Source organism: Dama dama, chromosome 13 (assembly GCF_033118175.1).
Source record: "Dama dama isolate Ldn47 chromosome 13, ASM3311817v1, whole genome shotgun sequence".
NCBI lineage: Eukaryota > Metazoa > Chordata > Mammalia > Artiodactyla > Cervidae > Dama > Dama dama.
Genome location: NC_083693.1, coordinates 16,949,311 through 16,968,066, shown reverse-complemented (window position 1 = coordinate 16,968,066; position 18,756 = coordinate 16,949,311). Strand labels below are relative to the sequence as shown.

Here is an 18,756-nt window from a genome sequence, read left to right as displayed (position 1 = left end):
GAGACAGGGTTGGACTCACTCAGTTCAAGAGATGAGGAAACGGGGAGCAGGCAGGCAAACGGCTGGCGCTGGGCCGCTCAGCTAAGCGGCCAGCGGCGTCTGGCCCGCGCGTTCTGCGGGAAACAGGGATGCCTATGTGTTCACAGTTTCCATGCAAATTCCATCAGCTCATGAGGCAGAAGGCCCCCTACTCCTCCCCGCCTTTTGATCACCCATCACTTGCCTCTCCAGCCTGGCTTCAGAGATGAGACGATGCTGACAAGAGTTTTGCTTTTATTTTGCTAATTGTGGAAGAGTTTAAGACTGAAGGTTGAAGAGCTGGCATACGAAAGTCCAAGCTTCACACTTAAAAAAAAAAAAAACTTGTACCAGCCTTGTTGCAAAGAGAATCTGCACTGGCTCATGCTAAACCAATCACCCAAACCAGTCACCTTTTATTTGCTTGCGGAAGAGGTGGTCTGAATACCATCCCCATCACCATCTCTCTCTCATCACCATCTAATCCCTCCTTACACATCTTCAGTGGCTCCTCTCTAAGCGCCGAGGCTCTCCATGAATTACAACAGTGCCCAGCAAGACAGAGTTGCATTTACCCAAACAGTCTAAACCTTCCCATGAGACCAAGTTGAGTCGAGTGTCTGAAGTCCCCAACTTCACGAGCATGAAGTTCACTGAAGCCGCGACTGCAGCCTCACCAATCCCTCTGCCTGGTAACGGGCAGAGGGCACACAGGCCCAGAGAGCTGTCGTCTCCAAAATGGAACAGCAAACTAATCCTGCAAAACAAATTTATCTTACAATGACAGTCTGTTAAGTTGGCTGTGGCTGTTTTATCAATCGCCTCTCAATAAAATACTGCTTGATGGAAGCAGACCCAGAAGTTCACCCCCCCGCCGAGGCACCCATCTCGGGCATCCAGTGAGTTTTCTAAGGATATTTTTCTTAGGAAACAAGAAATATCTGTGGAGCTAAAGAAGCATTCTTCTGGGGAAAAAAAAAAATGATACATTCTCAGAATTCTATTCATAAACGATGATGGTATCAAGATCCTGAGAGTCTCAACTCCCACAGTGGATGTGAAAGGACAGTCAGGATGAGGGGGTGGCCGAGGACGGGGTGGTGGAGAACCCGGTGACCTCAGAGGATGACACCCCATCACCTAAACTGTACCCCCAGACCACTAGTTAAGTTACTTCCAAGGGGGAGTCCAAGACGCCCCATCCTGCACCCAGGCTGCTCCGTCTTTCCTCGTGAATGGAGGAGAACTCGAGGGCCTTTCCCACCACCCTGCTTAAAAACCTGCTCCAGAGCGTCTCTGACACAGTTACGCAAATGCTTCTAGAGGAGTACCGGTGTATTACAAAATAATTCCATCACTTCTAGTCCACGGAAGAAGAGAACCAAAATACATCCTATAACCTGAGGAGCAGTCTAAGATCTGAATAATATCATCATTTTAGCCAGGCACAAGGGGCCATTCAGAAGTCAAGAAGTCAGGACAGAAACATCACACTGGGAACCTCAGGAACAAAGCTCTTTGCCTTGTCTGGACCCAGGGAATCTGACCAGTTTCCATTTGTCTCCATGTTACCACCCAATACCTTCTGGGGTTAAAAAAAAAAGAGTCTTAATTTGAACACTTTGGCTGTCCAGGAAGTGCTTCTAATAATAGCAACCTTCATGTTGCCTTTTTTTGCATTGCAGGCTCTTTGCTTCCCAATTTTTTTTTTTTTTTTTTTTTTTTTTGCCCTTTTTTACTACTAAGCCCAACTACCCGGTCTCGGCAGCTGCTAAAAACCATCCAAGCCCTTTTCATCTATCCGGAAATCCAGAATGGCAGCCTCGGTTCACAGATCTGCCGCCACGGGCAGGCAGAAGCCCCTTGCAGCCAGGCCCTGCTTCCTGGGGCCCCAGGGCAAGACGGCTTCGGGCCGGGGGCCACACGGCCTCCCTGCACCGGCCCCCAAACCTCCCCCTTCCCCAGCCCCTCATTAGGACTGGCAGAAACAAGCAGGAGACGGCTCCGCATGGGTCGCTCCCCGCGTACAGCCTTAACGTTAACGCAGCGTCCCCAAACACACTGCCTCTGTTCCCATCCCACGTGGGTGCCGCGAAAACCGGCACAAAGAAAGGGAAGCGGGCTGGCTGGCTGCTTGTGACCAAGGCCGAGAAACAAACAGCGACTTCTGTTCCGTAATGAGCTGAAACAGGAGCCAGGCTTCCGGGAGAGGGCCTGCATTCCTGCATGGCGTTTTCCCACCCACCTGATCCCCCTGAACGGAAGGAAGATCGGGGAGGACAGCGGGAGCCAGTGTGTGTTTCCTGCACTGTGGGTGAGAGGAGAGAGAGGAAAGAGAACAGAACAGCCAGAGCAGGCGAGGAGACTGGGTGGGAGAGCACGGTGGTGTGCACACACGCGCGTGTGAGCACACACACAGCAAGTGCTACCCAAAGGAGGGAGTGAACAGGCACACGCTTCTGCAGGGGCACACGCTTCTGCAGGGGCACACACTTCTGCAGGGGCATGCGCTGACCTGCTTTGACTCTGTGGGACCTGCAGTGGTCACAAATAAAAGTGCACGCCCTCGTTATCTTTACCCCAAATTGGCCCATTCTAACCACTTTGCTGCTCTCTGAGGAAAACACAATTTTAACAAAAGATAATACTTAAGGTTAGTATCAAACAAGAATCTTGTTGTTGATATTCTTAATTCTTCCCAACACCAAGCCTGCAAACGCAATAAGTTCATAGGGTTTGATAACCAAATAAACACAGTTCACCTGTAACGGCAGAGGCCCCTACTCACCTCCCCATACAGACATATGTCCTCACTGAATGTTCTTTCAAGATACAGCTTATCTGGACAGACATAGGAATTTGAACAATTTGGATTAAATTAGCGAGAATCACTCCTACACTGTGCCATGCTATTTATGATAATTGAATTTTTGCAATTTAGAAAAAGTAACAGAGAAAGACCATAGAAGACATGGCAATAAACATACACAGTCAGAATGCTCAGAATTTTAAACGATCTCAGAATGCAGCTCTTAGGTACTTAATTTTTAAGAAGACCAGCAGCTGCTGGTCCTTCCTAAGAACCTACTGTGTGCTGGGCACTGTGGCGCTTTACGAGCGCTGGACCTGCTCACCCCCGCTTCAGGCGGAGGACGGGGCCTGGCAGCCGCGCCTCAGCGCCTGGGGCACAGAGCGTGGCGGCAGAGCCCTCTCGACCCACGGACTGCGCTCAAACCTCTGCCACACGGTGCCATGTGTCCGTGCTGGAAGGCGGTTTACTTTCTTGAGTCCCATTTTGTACAAAATTATATATCCCTGCAAACATCAATCTTAAATGCCACGATGGTCCACAGGGGAAAGCCACACTGTCCAGGTGCAGGGCCGCCTAAACATGCCCGAAGACCAGTGAGGCAGAGGGTGGCAGGCACGCTGGGGTTAGCTGCTGCCTCCACGACGCTGCCAGGGATGAATAAACACGCTGGGAGATCAGGAGTGAGGCCCGGCCAGCAACACGGCCCCCTGAGAATGGCAGAAGAGCTGCCACGCTGGCCCTGGAGGAGCGCCGTCTCCTCCAGGTCACCCCACCCTGTGCACGCAGGCCCCAGAGCCCCCATCCCTCCCTGTCGTGAGAAGCCAGCTGTCTCCCCTGACATCCGAGAAGCTCCCCCCTCACCTGCCCCTGCAGGCCAGGGAGCCGCTCCTCCAGGGACTGGGAAGACAGGCCGTCAGCCCACACAAAACCCAGCCCTCCTGACAATGTCCCGCGCAGGCTGCGTTAGCCAGCAGCAGAACCCAGAATGGTCTAGATTTTGGATTTCCACCGGGGGTTCCCTTCTTCCCCATAAAAGACCTCTCTGTGCATGCGTGCTAAATCGCTTCAGTCGTGTCCAACTCTTTGCGAACCCCATGGACTGCGGCCCACCAGACTTCTCTGTCCATGGGATTCTCCAGGCAAGAATACTGGTCTGGGTTGCCATTCCCTCCTCCAGGGGATCTTCTGACCCAGGAATCGAACCCATGTCTCCTGCATTGATCGGCAAGTGGACTCTTTACCAGCAGCGCCACCAAAAGACCTCTACATTTCTTAAATCCAGATTCCCGAGTTAGGCACAGTGATAAACAGATGACTATTCTGTTTAATATCCTGTGTGTTGCAGACAGAGGTTCTATCTCCTGCCCCTGATGTTCCCAGAACACCCGGGCTGCCTCTCACTTCCTCCAAGTCAGGGGGCGCCTTCCGTCCCAGAACGGTGTCAGAGACTCCTCCTCCTCTAGCCTGAGTCCCAGAGTCACACCATGTGCAGGAGGAGGCCTGTTTCCAAGTCATGGGTCCCGGCTCCACCACCAGCCAAACCCAAGTCCTAACCCACCCATGCCCTCAAGTTGAGCAACGCAGTCCAGGACAGGATTAGCCACAGGCCCACACGTTTCACGTCATCCCCACTTTAGCAGGCAATGTCACACTGGCATCCACACATGGAGAGTGAGATAGAAATATTAACGCAACAAAAGAAGGAGGCCTTTTAGGAGTTAAAAAAAAAAAAAAAACAGAATGGTCTTATAAGTAGGCTTAACTAAGGAAATGGGAAGGGACTCCAGAATATTTTCCAAAGATCTAGAATTGCAAAAAGCACCCTAGGAGACATATTCTGAAAGCTTTTTCATCTCCAAGACGAGATCCCTATTAAAAAAAAACAAACTTCTGAAGGGAGCATGGGACAGTGACACCTTAGCTCGGCGCCATCAAGCCCAGAATGACGCCTTTCAGCAACAAGGCCCGGGGACCAAGGTGGGGTCGGCTAAGAGGGTCCCAGGGACACAGGGGCTCAAACTGCCTCTCCATCCGGGGAACACGGTCACCACCAGGGAGCAGAAACGCCCTCTCCACGCGTGACTATAAAAGGCAGAGAAAGGAGGCCCGGGGCATGTGACCCCCTTTCTAAATAAAGAAACCCCCACACTGGGCTCAGCTGACCGGAGCAGGGGCCTTCCAGGGGAGGAGAGACAGGCCGCAACTGACACGCGAGCCGGAGCCCCCGGGCGGCCTGCCCCTCCTCCGGGACGAGCGGGACCCCCTCAGCGCTGGGCGCACGCAGGCCCTGCCTGGCCCGCCTCGGCAACACAACACAGTGTTTCACAGAACGAAAACGAGAACAAGAAGAGGAATTAGCAGAACCGTTGAGATGAAGTGAGGCGTCATCACACACCCGGGGTCTCCCCACCTCATCTCAAGCCAGCAGGCGGTGTACAGACACTAATAAGTCGCCACTCTCACCCATCGGGCCTGACACAGCAAGACAAGCAAAGGGGGAAGGGGGCAACTCCACCCGTCACAGCAGGTCACCCTCGTGAGGAGAGGCTGATAAAAGCCGGAGGACCCACTGGGGGGGAAATACATGATTACACCACCTGCCTTCGTTTTAAGGCCCGGGCCCCTGGGTGGCGAGGCGGCAGTGAGACGTGTTCCACTCGTCAGCGAAGGGAGCCGGCTTCTGCCTTCTCCTTGAAAGCTCCAACCTGTCTCCCTGGTTTCTCCTCACTGAAGGCGGTAGGAAAGCCACCGCGCTCCAGGCCGCCGTCCCCAGACATCCCCTTTAGACGGCAGGAAGGCAGCGCCGCAGCGAGGCCGGCCTGGTGGGGCCCTGGCAGAGCCCAGGCCCACTCACTGGCCACACCGTGACGTCAGGGACCTCACCGTGTTCACTCTGACGACTTGGAAAGTACTTGGAGACTAAGTCTAGCAGTAGGATTTCAGATTTTTTTTTCCCCGTTGGCAGGGGGTGCCATACTTGAAATCTCCTACCAGAAACCTAGAAGGTAAGCTAACACCACACAGGGTCAGGGCATTGCGCCGGGCAAGGAGAGAACTCAGGAGCCCGGGGAAGTCCACCATTCCCTCCCTGCACGCCGCCATCCTCCAGAGGATAAAGAATAGCACCCTCGGGCCAGGCTTCAGCTTTCGGGATGGGTCACACCCTCTCCACCCTTCCCCGTCATCCCCGGCCTTGGGTCACTCTGACCAGGGCAGGGGACGACGGGGGGTGACCCCAGGGAGCAACGGCCATGAAAGTGACACAGGAAACGTCCGCATTTTATAATCCTTGCGGCTTCTGGCTCGCCAAGCAGTTACGCCATACCGCTCTCTGCGCGAGGGGGAAGGTGCATCTTCCTGACAACCCGTCTTTCACAAAGCAGGAGCAGGCTCACCCCTGGGGGACGGCCGTGCTGCCCAGGCGCTGGAGGACATGCCCAGAATCTACTGAGACAGGCGTCCCCTCCTCAGGAAGAGCCCACCGGAGTCCACCAAGCCCCCCAGGCCTCCAGCAGCGGGCGGCCAGCTGCTCAGCGGGGCCACGGACCCGCAGGCACAAGACCAGGTGCAAGGCCCGCTTCGTGGGCTCCCACGGGCTCCTTGACAGGATTCCAGGGAGAGCAGCCTGTGGGTCAGCATGCATGTGGGCAAGGCCACTGGGGCGAGGCGGACAGGCAGGGCGGCCAGGGAGAGGCCGTGTCGCTGAGCCAGCAGAGGGGAGACACAGGAAGGCAGACTGGGGAAACACCTCGCGTGGAAAGGCCTCGGTGTCCGGCTGGAAAAGGGAGCATCCACGTGGTACCCAAGTGTCTGACACAGGCGCTCGGAGAACGGGAACGCTGCCCACGCAGAGGGGAGGCAGGGACAACCCTGGGCTGGAAGTGAGGAGCCAGGGACCCCATCAGACGCTGACACCGCGGAACTGAGCGTTTCTCTGTAACGTCTAAAATCTCACACACATCCTTGACCTGATACCTCTCTCCAGAGGTTCCCCCACTGTCTGCAGCTGCAATGCCCGTGGGGGTCCAGACATGACTGGGGATGGGCTCGAGGGCTCACGGCGAGGTCTGAGCTGGAGATGGGGTTTGGAAGCCAGATGCAGGCAGGAGGCTGCTGAAGCAGTGGGTGAGAAACTCCAGGGGAGAGGACAGTGGAAAGACGGTCCAAGGAGAACAAGGACTAGAGACTGGACCCGGAAGAGGAGCCAGAAAAAAGGCTGCAGCGCAAGCAGGAGGACCAGAGATGCAGGCAGGCGGGGACGGCGGGGTCAGCGTGCCGCAGCTCAGGGGGCCCACCTACAGGCTCAAGGGAGGGAAGAAGCCACACTCATGCTCTTTAAAGGCCAATCACCTCGAGGAGGTGGGTAACTTGCACCCCTTGAAATCGGAAGACAGAAGTGGGCAGGGAACCCACAACACTGTAGTTTCTTTAATGGAGGGGTGGCTGTCAACAAAGCCACTTGCCCCTGCAGAGTCAGGGTCTACAGAGGGGGTTTAAAGGGGGGTGTCAGGGGAAAACTGCCTATGGGCACCCCATAATTGAGTGCTTCTCCATCCTGTCAAACATCTCACACACATCCTTGATCTGACACATCTCTCCAGACGTTCCCCCTCCGTCTGGAGCCAGCCCCGGGAAGAATGGGGTGCTTCTGTGCTTCCTCTTTTCAAATGGCCATCTTCACACTCACGGGGACCCCGAGGCAGACGTTCTGTCTGGACTCAGCGCCCCCCGCCTGGCTCCTCGGACGACCCCTCGGCTCTGCCTAGAGAGGTGTGGAGCAGCACAGCGCTGCGGTGCTCAGCAGAAACAGGACTTCTGCGGGCAAGAACCCAGCACCTTCTGCAGCATGCTCCGAGCCAGCGCTCTCTGAACGTATCACAGCACGAGCTCCATCTGTGGCTTCAAATCCTCTAGGAGCCCCATTGAAAAGTAAAGAGAAACAGGCAAAACTAACCACAGTAACGTTTTACTTCATCCATCTAAAGCATCATTTTAACATGTAATCAATATACAGAATATTGAGGAAATAGCTTTCTTTTCCCCCATATTATGCTCTGACATCCAGTGTGTATTGCACACTTGAAAAATCTCAATTCACACAGGCCACAGTTCAAGTAGTGGACAAGACACGTGTGGCTAGTGGCTACCACACAGGACCCTGCAGGTCAGGAGGGAATCTACGCAAAGGGAAAGAGTTCCAATTCAACTAGAAAACCCCCAAGAAACCTGCCAACCCTGGAGCTTTCAGTACAAGCTGAAGGGAAGACAATTTCCCTGAACGCTGTCATTGTTTTTAAATAAATATTCCATTGTGAAATCACAGAAAAACATGAGCAGGCCTGAGACACTGGCCCAGGAGAAGGTTGCAGGGTGCTGCCTTGAGGAAGAGGTTGTCGGGCCAGCAGGCCTGCCAGCATCAGACGCAGCGGCCTGATGCCCGCCCCCCAGGCCTTTCTCAGGAGCCTTTCCCCTTTTTCTCTCTAATCTCCCAACAGCCTATGACGACACCATGGGGCTACCCCATTTCACAGATGAGAAAACTGAGGGCCAGCCCAAGGTTAAACGTCCAGTCACGGCTACCAGACTTGGGACCAGAACTCATGCCTCGCCCCTGCACCAGATTTCTTCAACAAGAAGCTGGTCAGAAACAGCCCAAAATCCACAGTGAGACCTAAATAAATACTAAATGAATCACTGAACAAGTGCCCACCAAACGACTTTTTAAGTAACACCTCCCTTTAGTACAGACCTTATGAGTTTTCAGAACAGTTCTGCACACACATTTGACCATCACTAAGGAGTACTATGGGGCTGCCCAATGGAGCGTTCTAAACATGGCCATCTACCACCCAGAAGGGCTGACTGGTCCAAGGTCAGCCCTTACACCACATCCAAGTCCAAGGTCAGCCCCTTACACCACATCCAAGTCCAAGGTCACCCCCTTACACCACACCCAAGTCCAAGGTCACCCCCTTATACCACACCCAAGTCCAAAGTGACCCCCCTTACACCACACCCAAGTCCAAGGTCACCCCCTTATACCACATCCAACATCTCTCCACGACACATGACACCTCATTTGAAGATGACTTTTTCCTTTAAAATAAAGTTTTTAAATGTCAAAACTACTTGAAAATATTCTTTGTTGTTTTTTCAGAACCAGCGGGTAAGCTAATGACAGGGTAGAGTTTTAATCAATCACAAATGTGACTTTAGCACAGTATTTTCCCCAACCCGAGCCAACAGGGATGCTCCAAGTGGCCTGATGGTGTTCTCAGCTCTCCGAGGTCCTGGCTGCAGCCCGTGGAACCCCGCCCTCACTGGACCAGTGTTCACCCGCCCGCCGGTGCAGTGACAGGGAGCATGAAAGCCTGCCCTGTGTCAGAGCCTCCTTTCTCTGCTTCTGCCCTGGGCTGGCAGGAAGCTGAAACAACGCTACCTGTGGGGTCTGGCCTTTGCTCTGTTTATCTTACACACGTCACGGTTTAGGCAAGCCTACCAATTCGGGATTTCTTGGCTCTCCGTGGCCAGCTGGAGTACATGGACTCCTTGAGGCTCTAACTGGGCCAACCACTAAACTATTTATAGGTACCACTCTGCCTTCCAGCCAGCGAGGGGAACCCTCCTGGACAACAGACCTAAACATTGCCGAAAGCAAGAAGACAAAGGCCCAGAGTCCCATTTCAACACCCAACAACCCAGCGCTTAAGGCGTGGATCACAATCAGGCGAGAGCTCAGTTATACTCAGAGGAAATCACACACAGCAGATAAACAGACAAGAAGCTTCCAAACGCCACCACCTGACCCCCAAGAGCAGTTAACACATTTCAAAGTTCTTTCACTAAGAGGTTTCACAAGATTTGCACAATTCTTCAAGAAAGAGGTAGACAAGAAAGGAAGCAGAAGCCTGGGGTACACAAATGAGCTTGCTGCGCAGCTAGCTACCTGCCAGGTCAGCCTGAACCCGGGGCTCCTAGACCCGGTCCAGGGCTTCTCTGCCAGCACCGCCCCGGCTACACTCCACTCCATCATAAACCAGGACGCTCAAGCACTGAACTTCATCATTAAGGACCAAGGACGGGGTGCAGCTCACCACTTTCACGGGACGTGAGCCCGTCTTTACCTCTGCTCTCCTCTATAATAATCCAGGTGCACTCACGTAAAGGAAGCCCTGCATTACCAAAAAGCCTCCTTTCACACAAAGGATTAAAGAGTTGACGATACATACACAGCCCCTGACTGGCGGGACTTGGGCACCTCCCAGCGCACTGGGTCACCCTGCCCATCAGAAATTCAAAGCAGCCCATCCACAAGCCTCCAGCCCGGGAGTACAGCGGGTGGTTTCTAGCGCGTCACTGGAAGGGTGTCACAGCTGGGACGGGCTGCACCCGCCGGCTCCCAGATGCGAAAGGAAGCCCCCTGAGATGCCACATTCTCGTGGCAATAGAGCCGCACCCACCCGGGAGAAACACGCACCCAAAGAGGAGGGCGGACGAGGCGGGAGGGGGCGCGGGGAGGCGGGGGCACCGAGGCCGCAGCCTCGTCTTACTTTTCTGGCAGCGGTTTGTGGTCCAGCAGCGGTAGTTGTACTCGTTGTTGATGGTCGTCTTCTCACACAGCGGCTTCTCCTCCATCGTGCCCGGGCACAGGTCCCCACACTCCTTGGGAGGCTTGTTCCCCACGATGTAGTTGTTGGAGACGGCGTCCAGGATCAGGGACCAGTCCACCGTGGAGAGGTAGCAAAGGTCGGCGTTCTTCTCGATCCGGATGGCCCCGCGGGTGATGTTCCGCAGGTTGTAGAGCCCGATGTCCTTGAGGTTGGTCATCTCGAAGATGACCAGGGCGTAGTTGTAGAAGAGCTTCCAGCCGCGGATGACCGTGAGGTTGGGGAAGAGGTCGCCCAGGCTCTCCAGGCCGGCCACGCGGAACAGCAGCAGGTACTCGGTGATGACCGTGAGCTTGGGGAAGCGGTAGCTGCGGTAGTCCTCGGCCTTGGAAATGAGCAGGATGTGGAGGTAGCCCTCGATCACCGTGCAGTTCTCCAGCCGCTTCAGCTGCTGGTAGTCGTTGCGGATGTCGATGCCCGGCCCGCAGACTGCAGGGACACAAGAGGGGAGGCTTCAGTCACAAGGAAAGCACAGTTCACAAACTACGTCCCAGCCCTCCACACGGCCAGTCTCCAGGAATCCTACATCATCGCTGAAGAAGTGAGACCCCCTTCTCACCACCGACTGCCATAGGAGCGGGGCGCAGGTAGACTGTCTGGGGAGCTCATTGGCCAGTTCTCCTTCGGGATGGGCCTGCTGTGGGTCAGAGCACGCAGTGCCCTCACCACTGCGGAAGATGCCATCCCACCTCACCGACGTGCAAACCACAGCCTGGAGCCCAGGGCCACACAGGGACACAGCAGAGGGGCAAGGCTGCAACCCAGGCCTGCCGGCGGGTGCCCAACCACACACGCCCTGCCCCTACTGCAAGGCGCAGTATCCTGCGCCTGAACAAACAGCCCCACAGCCAAGGGACAAGAGCCCACTGCCGCGCCAGCCTCAAGGACACCCCGCCGTGGACACCGGAGAACAGGCACTGTGGCCTGCAGGGCAGGGACCCAGGAAGCACACGCCCATGTGACGCCGGCAGGCGGCCCTGGGCTCTTCCCCAGCACTGCATATAAACAGAAAGGCTAACTCAGCAGTGAGATAAGGACCTGTGATTTATACGAATAAAAGAAGTATCCAATTCCAACTTTAATGAAGTGTTTTCTTAATTGAGAAAGGACGCTTCCTGTAGAAAGATTAGGTGATAGCAAAAAGACAGTAAAAACCATCAATAATCCCTACATCCAAAGATATCACTAACTATGCAAATTATCCTTTCTCTAGAATTTAAGGTAAAGGAAATCAGACAACAATATAATGCTTTTAAACATACTTCATTTCATATGAACATTTTACCAAGTCAACACCCTTCTACATCACCATTTTATGAGGGAGACAGTAACGGTAATAAGTAAATATGCACCATGAGTTCCTTTCTTTTTAAACCAATACCCTACTGGTGAATATCCAGGTTACCTCCATTCTTCCACATCATAAACACTCCAGTGGACATTCCCTGCAGATATTCAAAACTATTTTCTGAGGATAAATCCCTAGAAGTAGACTTTCTGGGCCAAGACATTTGCAGATTATAAAGGTTTTTGATAAAATAACGTCAACACTGGAAACGGTGTTTAACTTTTAAAATTCTAGATATACGCACGCAGAAAAACCCTCGGTTACTATTCTCTCTTAAAAGTGTTAATGATCCCCAAACCTCCCATTACAGCTTCTCAGACAAAGTGACGTTTCCTGATGGGTGTCATTTGTTAGCTTGTGAAGCACCCAACAAGCACAGCGAGGCAGGAGACACAGGAGCCTTGGAGGAGGCTGGTGGGGGAGGAAGGAGCTGAGACCCGTGAGCGGCGACCAGGCGAAGCAGGAGGCGCTCGGCGTGCATGCGGCCGGCGCGAGCCACATGTGAGCGCGGCCAAAAGGCCAGGACAGGGGTGGCCCTGACGCTTCTGCAGACAGAGGGTCCTCCCTGTGGCAGCGCCCAGGGGCACCCTCACACACCGCGGCTCCTGAGGGACGGTCCTAGTTTAAGCTGGGTATAACCTGCCAGAGGAAAGGCAGAGCCAGATACAGTCATGGGGCCGCCAATCGGACGGCCGGGGGCGAGAGGAGGCCGAGGACGGGAGTCCAGCGGAGCACAAGTCCCACGAGGTCACGGCTGTGACCTCAGGAAGGAGGCCTGTCTCAGTACTCCTGGGTGAGAGAGAAGCCACAGCGAGGCGGTTTCGCAGAGAATTAATCCGGTCATCTAGGGCAAGTGGAGGAGACGAGGAAAGGCAGAACAGAAGGCAGCCCAGAGGGGGTCACAGCCACAGCTGGGAAACCAGATAGAGCGGGAAGGGGGAAGCAGTGACCCCGGCTGAACGGAGGGCAATGCATGAGAACCTAGACCTGGAAACTTCTTCATCTGGCCCAACTTCCCCCTTGCACTGGTGAGAAAAAGCAGCCTCTCAGACAGAGGAGCACGGGGCAAACCAGACGTCGGAGAACACCGCAGCGGACAGAGGCTGTGCTGGGCGCTCTGCACACACCCGTGCGTGCCCCCGGCCCCGCGCGGGTCTCAACAGCAGCTCACGCCACACGATGCCACCGCCTCCTGAAGGAGAGGAACTCAGCTCAAGGGTACACGGGCAAGACACCGGCCCCCTCCCCAAAACCTGACACAAGGCTTTCCAAGAGTCTCTGCCCTTAGCGTCCTCACCAACGAGTCATCTCCAGCCCAACCAGTGGCGGTTCCACCCTGGTCACAGCACCAAAGGGTCAGCAAAGCCCCCGAGGACACCATCAAAGCCAAGGACAGTCTCAGGCTTCATCTCACTTGGCCCCGGCAGAGTCTTCTGGCCTCGCCGCCTCCTCTAGGACCCTCTGGTCCCACTTGCCCGCCGGGTGCCCTCCCTCTTTGCCCGACCTCCAGGTGCTGGCCTCCCCCTCGCTTCCCCCACCATCATCTCAGAGGGCAACAGGTTTCCTGCATCCTGGGTCCAGAGCCCTGAGCTCAGGGGGTGAACACCCACCTGCCCACTCCCTGGCTCCACTTAGGGGTCTAATAACTCATGTCCTCCTGGCCCAAGCCTCCCTATTTGGTCACTGACAGTCCCATCCCTGAACTGCTCATATCAAACACCAGACTCATTCGCAATTCTCACCCCCACCCCACGCCACTTGGCACCCAGTGCAGCAACGACTCCTCTTGGGCCTCAGGCTTATTGAAATGTCAGAGAAAGACTAACCCTATGCTCCTACTTACATGTGGAATAAAAAAAAAAAAAAGCCAAACTCATAGAGAGTAGAATGATGGGAGCCAGGGGCTGGGAGAGACGTTGGTCCCGCGGTACAAACTCCCCAGTAGGGCTGGGGGAGTGAACGCACAGCCTGGGGACCACACTGAACAAGTCCTGTATCATATAAACTTGCACAGACACATGCAGAAGTCCTGTTTCTGAGAGGGGACGGAGGTGTTAATGGATCTGACATCAGCGATCATCCTGGCGTGTATACATGGATCTAATAACCACACCGCCCACCTTAAACTCATGTTTATGCCATGTCTTAATGTCAGGACCATCTCAGACCTCCTGGCTACAGCTCCCAAGCCTGTGGGAAGCTGAGAGGTTCAGGTGGTCTTCCTGCCACAAGGCCCCCTCTCTGCAGCACACAGCCCCTCACCCTCGCCACCCACTCCTCACCAGGACCAAGCCCTGGTCCTGCATCCCACACTGACCACTCCCACCACAACAGCAGCTCGGGGAGGACAGGAAGGGACTTCCCATGTAGCCCACAGTTCTACCTCCAGAGCCTGCTGCGGTCCACACGCAGTGGGTGTGCCTTCCCCCACGGCCCATCTGTCTGCGCCCACTGCCCTCACTCTGACCGGAGCCACCGCATCTCTGGCCTGGACGACAGCTTGCCCAGGATCCCGCCCCAACCCCCGGCCGTCCCTGCCTCCTCTGAGTATGTTCCCCAAGCTCCTTCCTTCACCCCGTGCTGTTCAGAGCCCACACCCCCCCGTTCCCGCCTCGAGCCACTCCACTCAAACGCCCTCTCCTCGGAGCTGTGCCCGCACACCAAAGCTCCACCAGCCCGCCACCGCCTCCCGCTCCCTCATTTCTCTCTGTCACCCATTTCAGAGCACTCTTCAAGCCTGCAGAGTGTCAGCACCTGAAAGGATGCATTTCGCTGAGTGATCACCATCTCTTATCCCCGAAGGCAGAGGCTCAGCCCTGCGTGCTTCCTGCTCTGTCTCTCAGGCCTGGCGTCAGCAAAGACGGGCTGCCCAGCGGGGGCCCGGGGAGCCTCATGGCTGCTTCCCACTCCTGAGTTAAGTCAGCCGAGGGGAAACAGCGACAGCAAGTTCTCCATCAGGTTCTGCCCCTGGAGCGCTCCCCAACCCAGTCGTACCACCCTGCTTCAGGCCACGACTCAATGTGAAAGTCATTTCTTGTTTTGTACTATTTATTTCTTCCTAAGGTTTCAGCTCACTTCAGTCACTCAGCCATGTCCACCTCTTCGCAATCCCATGGACTACCCCATGCCAGGCTTCCCTGTCCTTCACCAACTCCCGGAGTTTACTCAAACTCATGTCCATCAAGTCAGTGATCCCACCCAACCATCTCATCCTCTGTCGCCCCCTTCTCCTCCTGCCTTCAATCTTTCCCAGCATCAGGGTCTTTTCCAATGAGTCAGTTCTTCACATCAGGTGGCCAAAGTATTGGAGTTTTTCAGCTTCAGCATCAGTCCTTCCAATGAACACCCAGGACTGATCTCCTTTAGGATGGACTGGTTGGATCTCCTTGCAGTCCAAGGGACTCTCAAGAGTCTTCTCCAACACCACAGTTCAAAAGCATCAATTCTTTGGCACTCAGCTTTCTTTATAGTCCAACTCTCACATCCATACATGACCACTGGAAAAACCACAGCTTTGAATAGACAGACCTTTGTTGGTAAAGTAATGTCTCTGTGTTTTAACATGCTGTCTAGGTTGGTCATAACTTTTCTTCCAAGGAGTAAGCATCTTGTAATTTCATGGCTGCAGTCACCATCTGTGGTGATTTTGGAGCCAAAAAAAATAAAGTCTATTACTGTTTCCATTGTTTCCCCATCTATTTGCCATGAAGTGATGGGACCAGATGCCACAATCATACTTTTCTGAATGTTGAGTTTTAAGCCAACTTTTTCACTCTCCTTTTTTACTTTCATCAAGATGTTCTTTAGTTCTTCTTCACTTTCTGCCATAAGGATGGTGTCATCTGCATATCTGAGGTTACTGATATTTCTCCTGGCAATCTTGATTCCAGCTTGCACTTCATCCAGCCTAGTGTTTCTCATGATGTACTCTGCATATAAGTTAAATAAACAGGGTGATAATATACAGCCTTGACGTACCCCTTTCCTGATTTGGAACCAGTCTGTTGCTCCATGTCCAGTTATAGCTGTCGCTTCCTGACCTGCATACAGACTTCTCAGGAGGCAGGTCAGGTGGTCTGGTATTCCCATCTCTTTAAGAATTTCCCTCAGTTTGTTGTGCTCCACACAGTCAAAGGCTTTGGTGTAGTCAATAAAGCAGAAGTAGATGTTTTTCTGGAACTCTCTTGCTTTTTTAATGATCCAACAGCAATATGAACTCTGGTTCCTCTGCCTTTTCTAAATCCAGCTTGAACATCTGGAAGTTCATGGTTCAGATACTGTTGAAGCCTGGCTTGGATAATTTTGAACATTACTTTGCTAGCGTGTGAGATGAGTGCAATTGTGCAGAAGTTTGAACATTCCTTGGCGTTGCCTTTCTTTGGGATTGGAATGAAAACTGACCTTTTCCAGTCCTGTGGCCACTGCTGCGTTTTCCAAATTTGTTGGCATATTGAGTGCAGCACTTTAACACAATCTTTTAGGACTTTAAATAGCTCAGCTGGAATTCCATCACCTCCACTAGCTTTGTTTGTAGTGACGCTCCCTAAGGCCCACTTGACTTCGCATTGCAGGATATCTGGCTCTAGGTGATTGATCACACCATCATGGTTATCTGGGTCATGAAGACCTTTTTGTATAGTTCTTGCCACCTCTTCTTAATATCTTCTGCTTCTGTTAGATCCATACCATTTCTGTCCTTTATTGTAACCATCTTCGCATGACATGTTCCCTTGGTATCTCTAATTTTCTTGATGAGATCTCTAGTCTTTCCCACTCTATTGTTTTCCTCTATTTCTTTGCACTGATCACTGAGGAAGGCTTTCTTATCTCTGCTTGCTATTCTTTGGAACTCTGCATTCAAATGGTATGTATTTCCTTTTCTCCTTTGCGTTTAGCTTCTCTTCTTTTCCCAGCTATTTGTAAGGCCTCCTCAGACAACTGTTTTGCCTTTCTGCATTTCTTTTTCTCGGGAATGGTCTTGATCACTGCCTTCTGTACAATGTCACAAACCTCCGCCCATAGTTCTTCAGGCGCTCTGTCTATCAGAGCCTTGAATCTATTTCTCACTTCCACTGTATAATCACAAGGAATCTGATTTAGGTCATACCTGAATGGTCTAGTGGTTTTCCCTACCTTCTTCAATTTAAGTCTGAATTTTGCAATAAGGAGTTCATGAGCTGAGCCACAGTCAGCTCCTGGTCTTGTTTTTGCTGACTGTATAGAGCTTCTCCATCTTTGGCTGCAAAGAACAGAATCAACCTGATTTCAGTACTGACTATCTGGTGATGTCCAGATCATTCCTAAGGCTAAGAGCTGAAGAACTGATGCTCTTGAACTGTAGTGTTGGAGAAGACTCTTGAGAGTCCCTTGGACTGCAAGGAGCTCAAACCAGCGCATCCTAAAGGAAACCAGTCCTGAATATTCATTGGGACGACTGACGCTGAAGCTGAAATTGCAATACTTTGGCCACCTGATGCAAAGAGCCAACTCATAGGAAAAGACCCTGAGGCTGGGAAAGACTGAGGGCAAGGAGAAAGAGTGAGATGGTTAGACAGCACCACCAACTCAGTGGACATAAATCTGAGCAAACTCCAGGAGTTTGTTAGTTAAGGACAGGAGAGTCTGGCGTGCTGCAATCCATAGGGTCACCAAGGGCTGGACATAACTTAGCAACTGAACAACGGCAACGCCCAATCTAAACACTCATATTCTTTCCATGCCATTATAAATTAAGTATATTAGTTTGCTCCTAAGTAGGAACAGGAGTTTTTATACAGGAGTACTTGGATGTAAGTTATTATTGCAGTATTCATACTGATATTCATATACTGATGACATCAGCAAGTGTTAATATCAATTTGTTTGCAATCATTTCGAATAAACCAAAAAACTCAGTACCCAGGGAAAGAGCATAAAAGACCCAAAACCCAAGTCTGCTGAAATTTTCTATGGCCCCCAAACAGCCACGGGAGGAATCCCGAGATGCCGTCCCAGGCCCCTTCCACGGCCAGTATACACCACTCCGTGCACAGAAGCTGAAGTTCAGGGCCAGGACCAACAGCTTCTTCAGATCAAAGCACTGCCTCACACTGGACACTTGCTCACCACTTACAGAAGCAAAGGGAAGAGGCAGGAAAAACTACCCACTTCTTCCGGAACAAGAGACAAGTCCAAGGCAGGACCCAGCCACCAGCTGTTTCGGATTCCGTGAGTGACACTGTTGGTCTCTGGGGTGTCCTGTGATAGGGACCGAAGAGGGGGAAACCTGGCCGGGCCACGAGCGCCCGCATCATGCTCAGAGGGCGCAGGCCACAAACAGGGACGCGAACACGAGATGCTTCATCTCTGCCGCAAGATGACAGAGGCGCCGGGGGAGGGACCGCGCCGCACTGCGGAGGAAGGAGGGGCACAGCCTTGCTGCGACTCACTGGTCATTAGGAGGAGATCGTAAGACACCGCTTTTCCCTTTTCAAAGAAACGGAGAGCCAAAGAAGTCGCAAACCTTAGGAAAGTCGCCCGCACGTGAGAGCACAGGCTGGCCTGTGAAGAATCATGGAAGCCCGTGGAGTTGAAGGCAAGTAGGAAGCAGAGAGAACGAACACAGCTGGAAGGCAGAGGCAGGGGCCTGCGGGGCAGCCCTGAAGCCATGAGCAGCCGCAGCAGAAGTGAAATAGATGGGAAACCGACAAGACCGGGAGTGGGGGCGCGGGCGGGGGGGCCAAAGCGCCGGCGGGGGCCACCCTCAGGGAGGGGCCGGAGCGCGGGCAGCCGGGCTGGCGAGGGACACGGGCAGGGCTCACTCCCCCTAAGATGCCACTTTAAACAGCCTTTCCACCGACAGAAATGCTATTCCTCACAAATGCCTCCTCACAACATCAAAAGGCACTATTTCTGCTCTAGGGACTTGAGTA

The 18,756-nt window shown here is 53.3% G+C and overlaps 1 protein-coding gene across 1 annotated transcript in view; it reads right to left on the bottom strand.

Annotated features, from left to right (window-relative positions):
- The window catches only part of IGF1R (insulin like growth factor 1 receptor), a 298,923-nt gene that overhangs the window by 236,031 nt on the left and 44,136 nt on the right, over positions 1–18,756 (bottom strand). Inside the window, exon 2 of the mRNA XM_061158611.1 lies at positions 10,381–10,926. Within this exon, the coding sequence (XP_061014594.1) occupies positions 10,381–10,926 (546 nt within the window). The remainder of the gene's footprint in view (positions 1–10,380; positions 10,927–18,756) is intronic.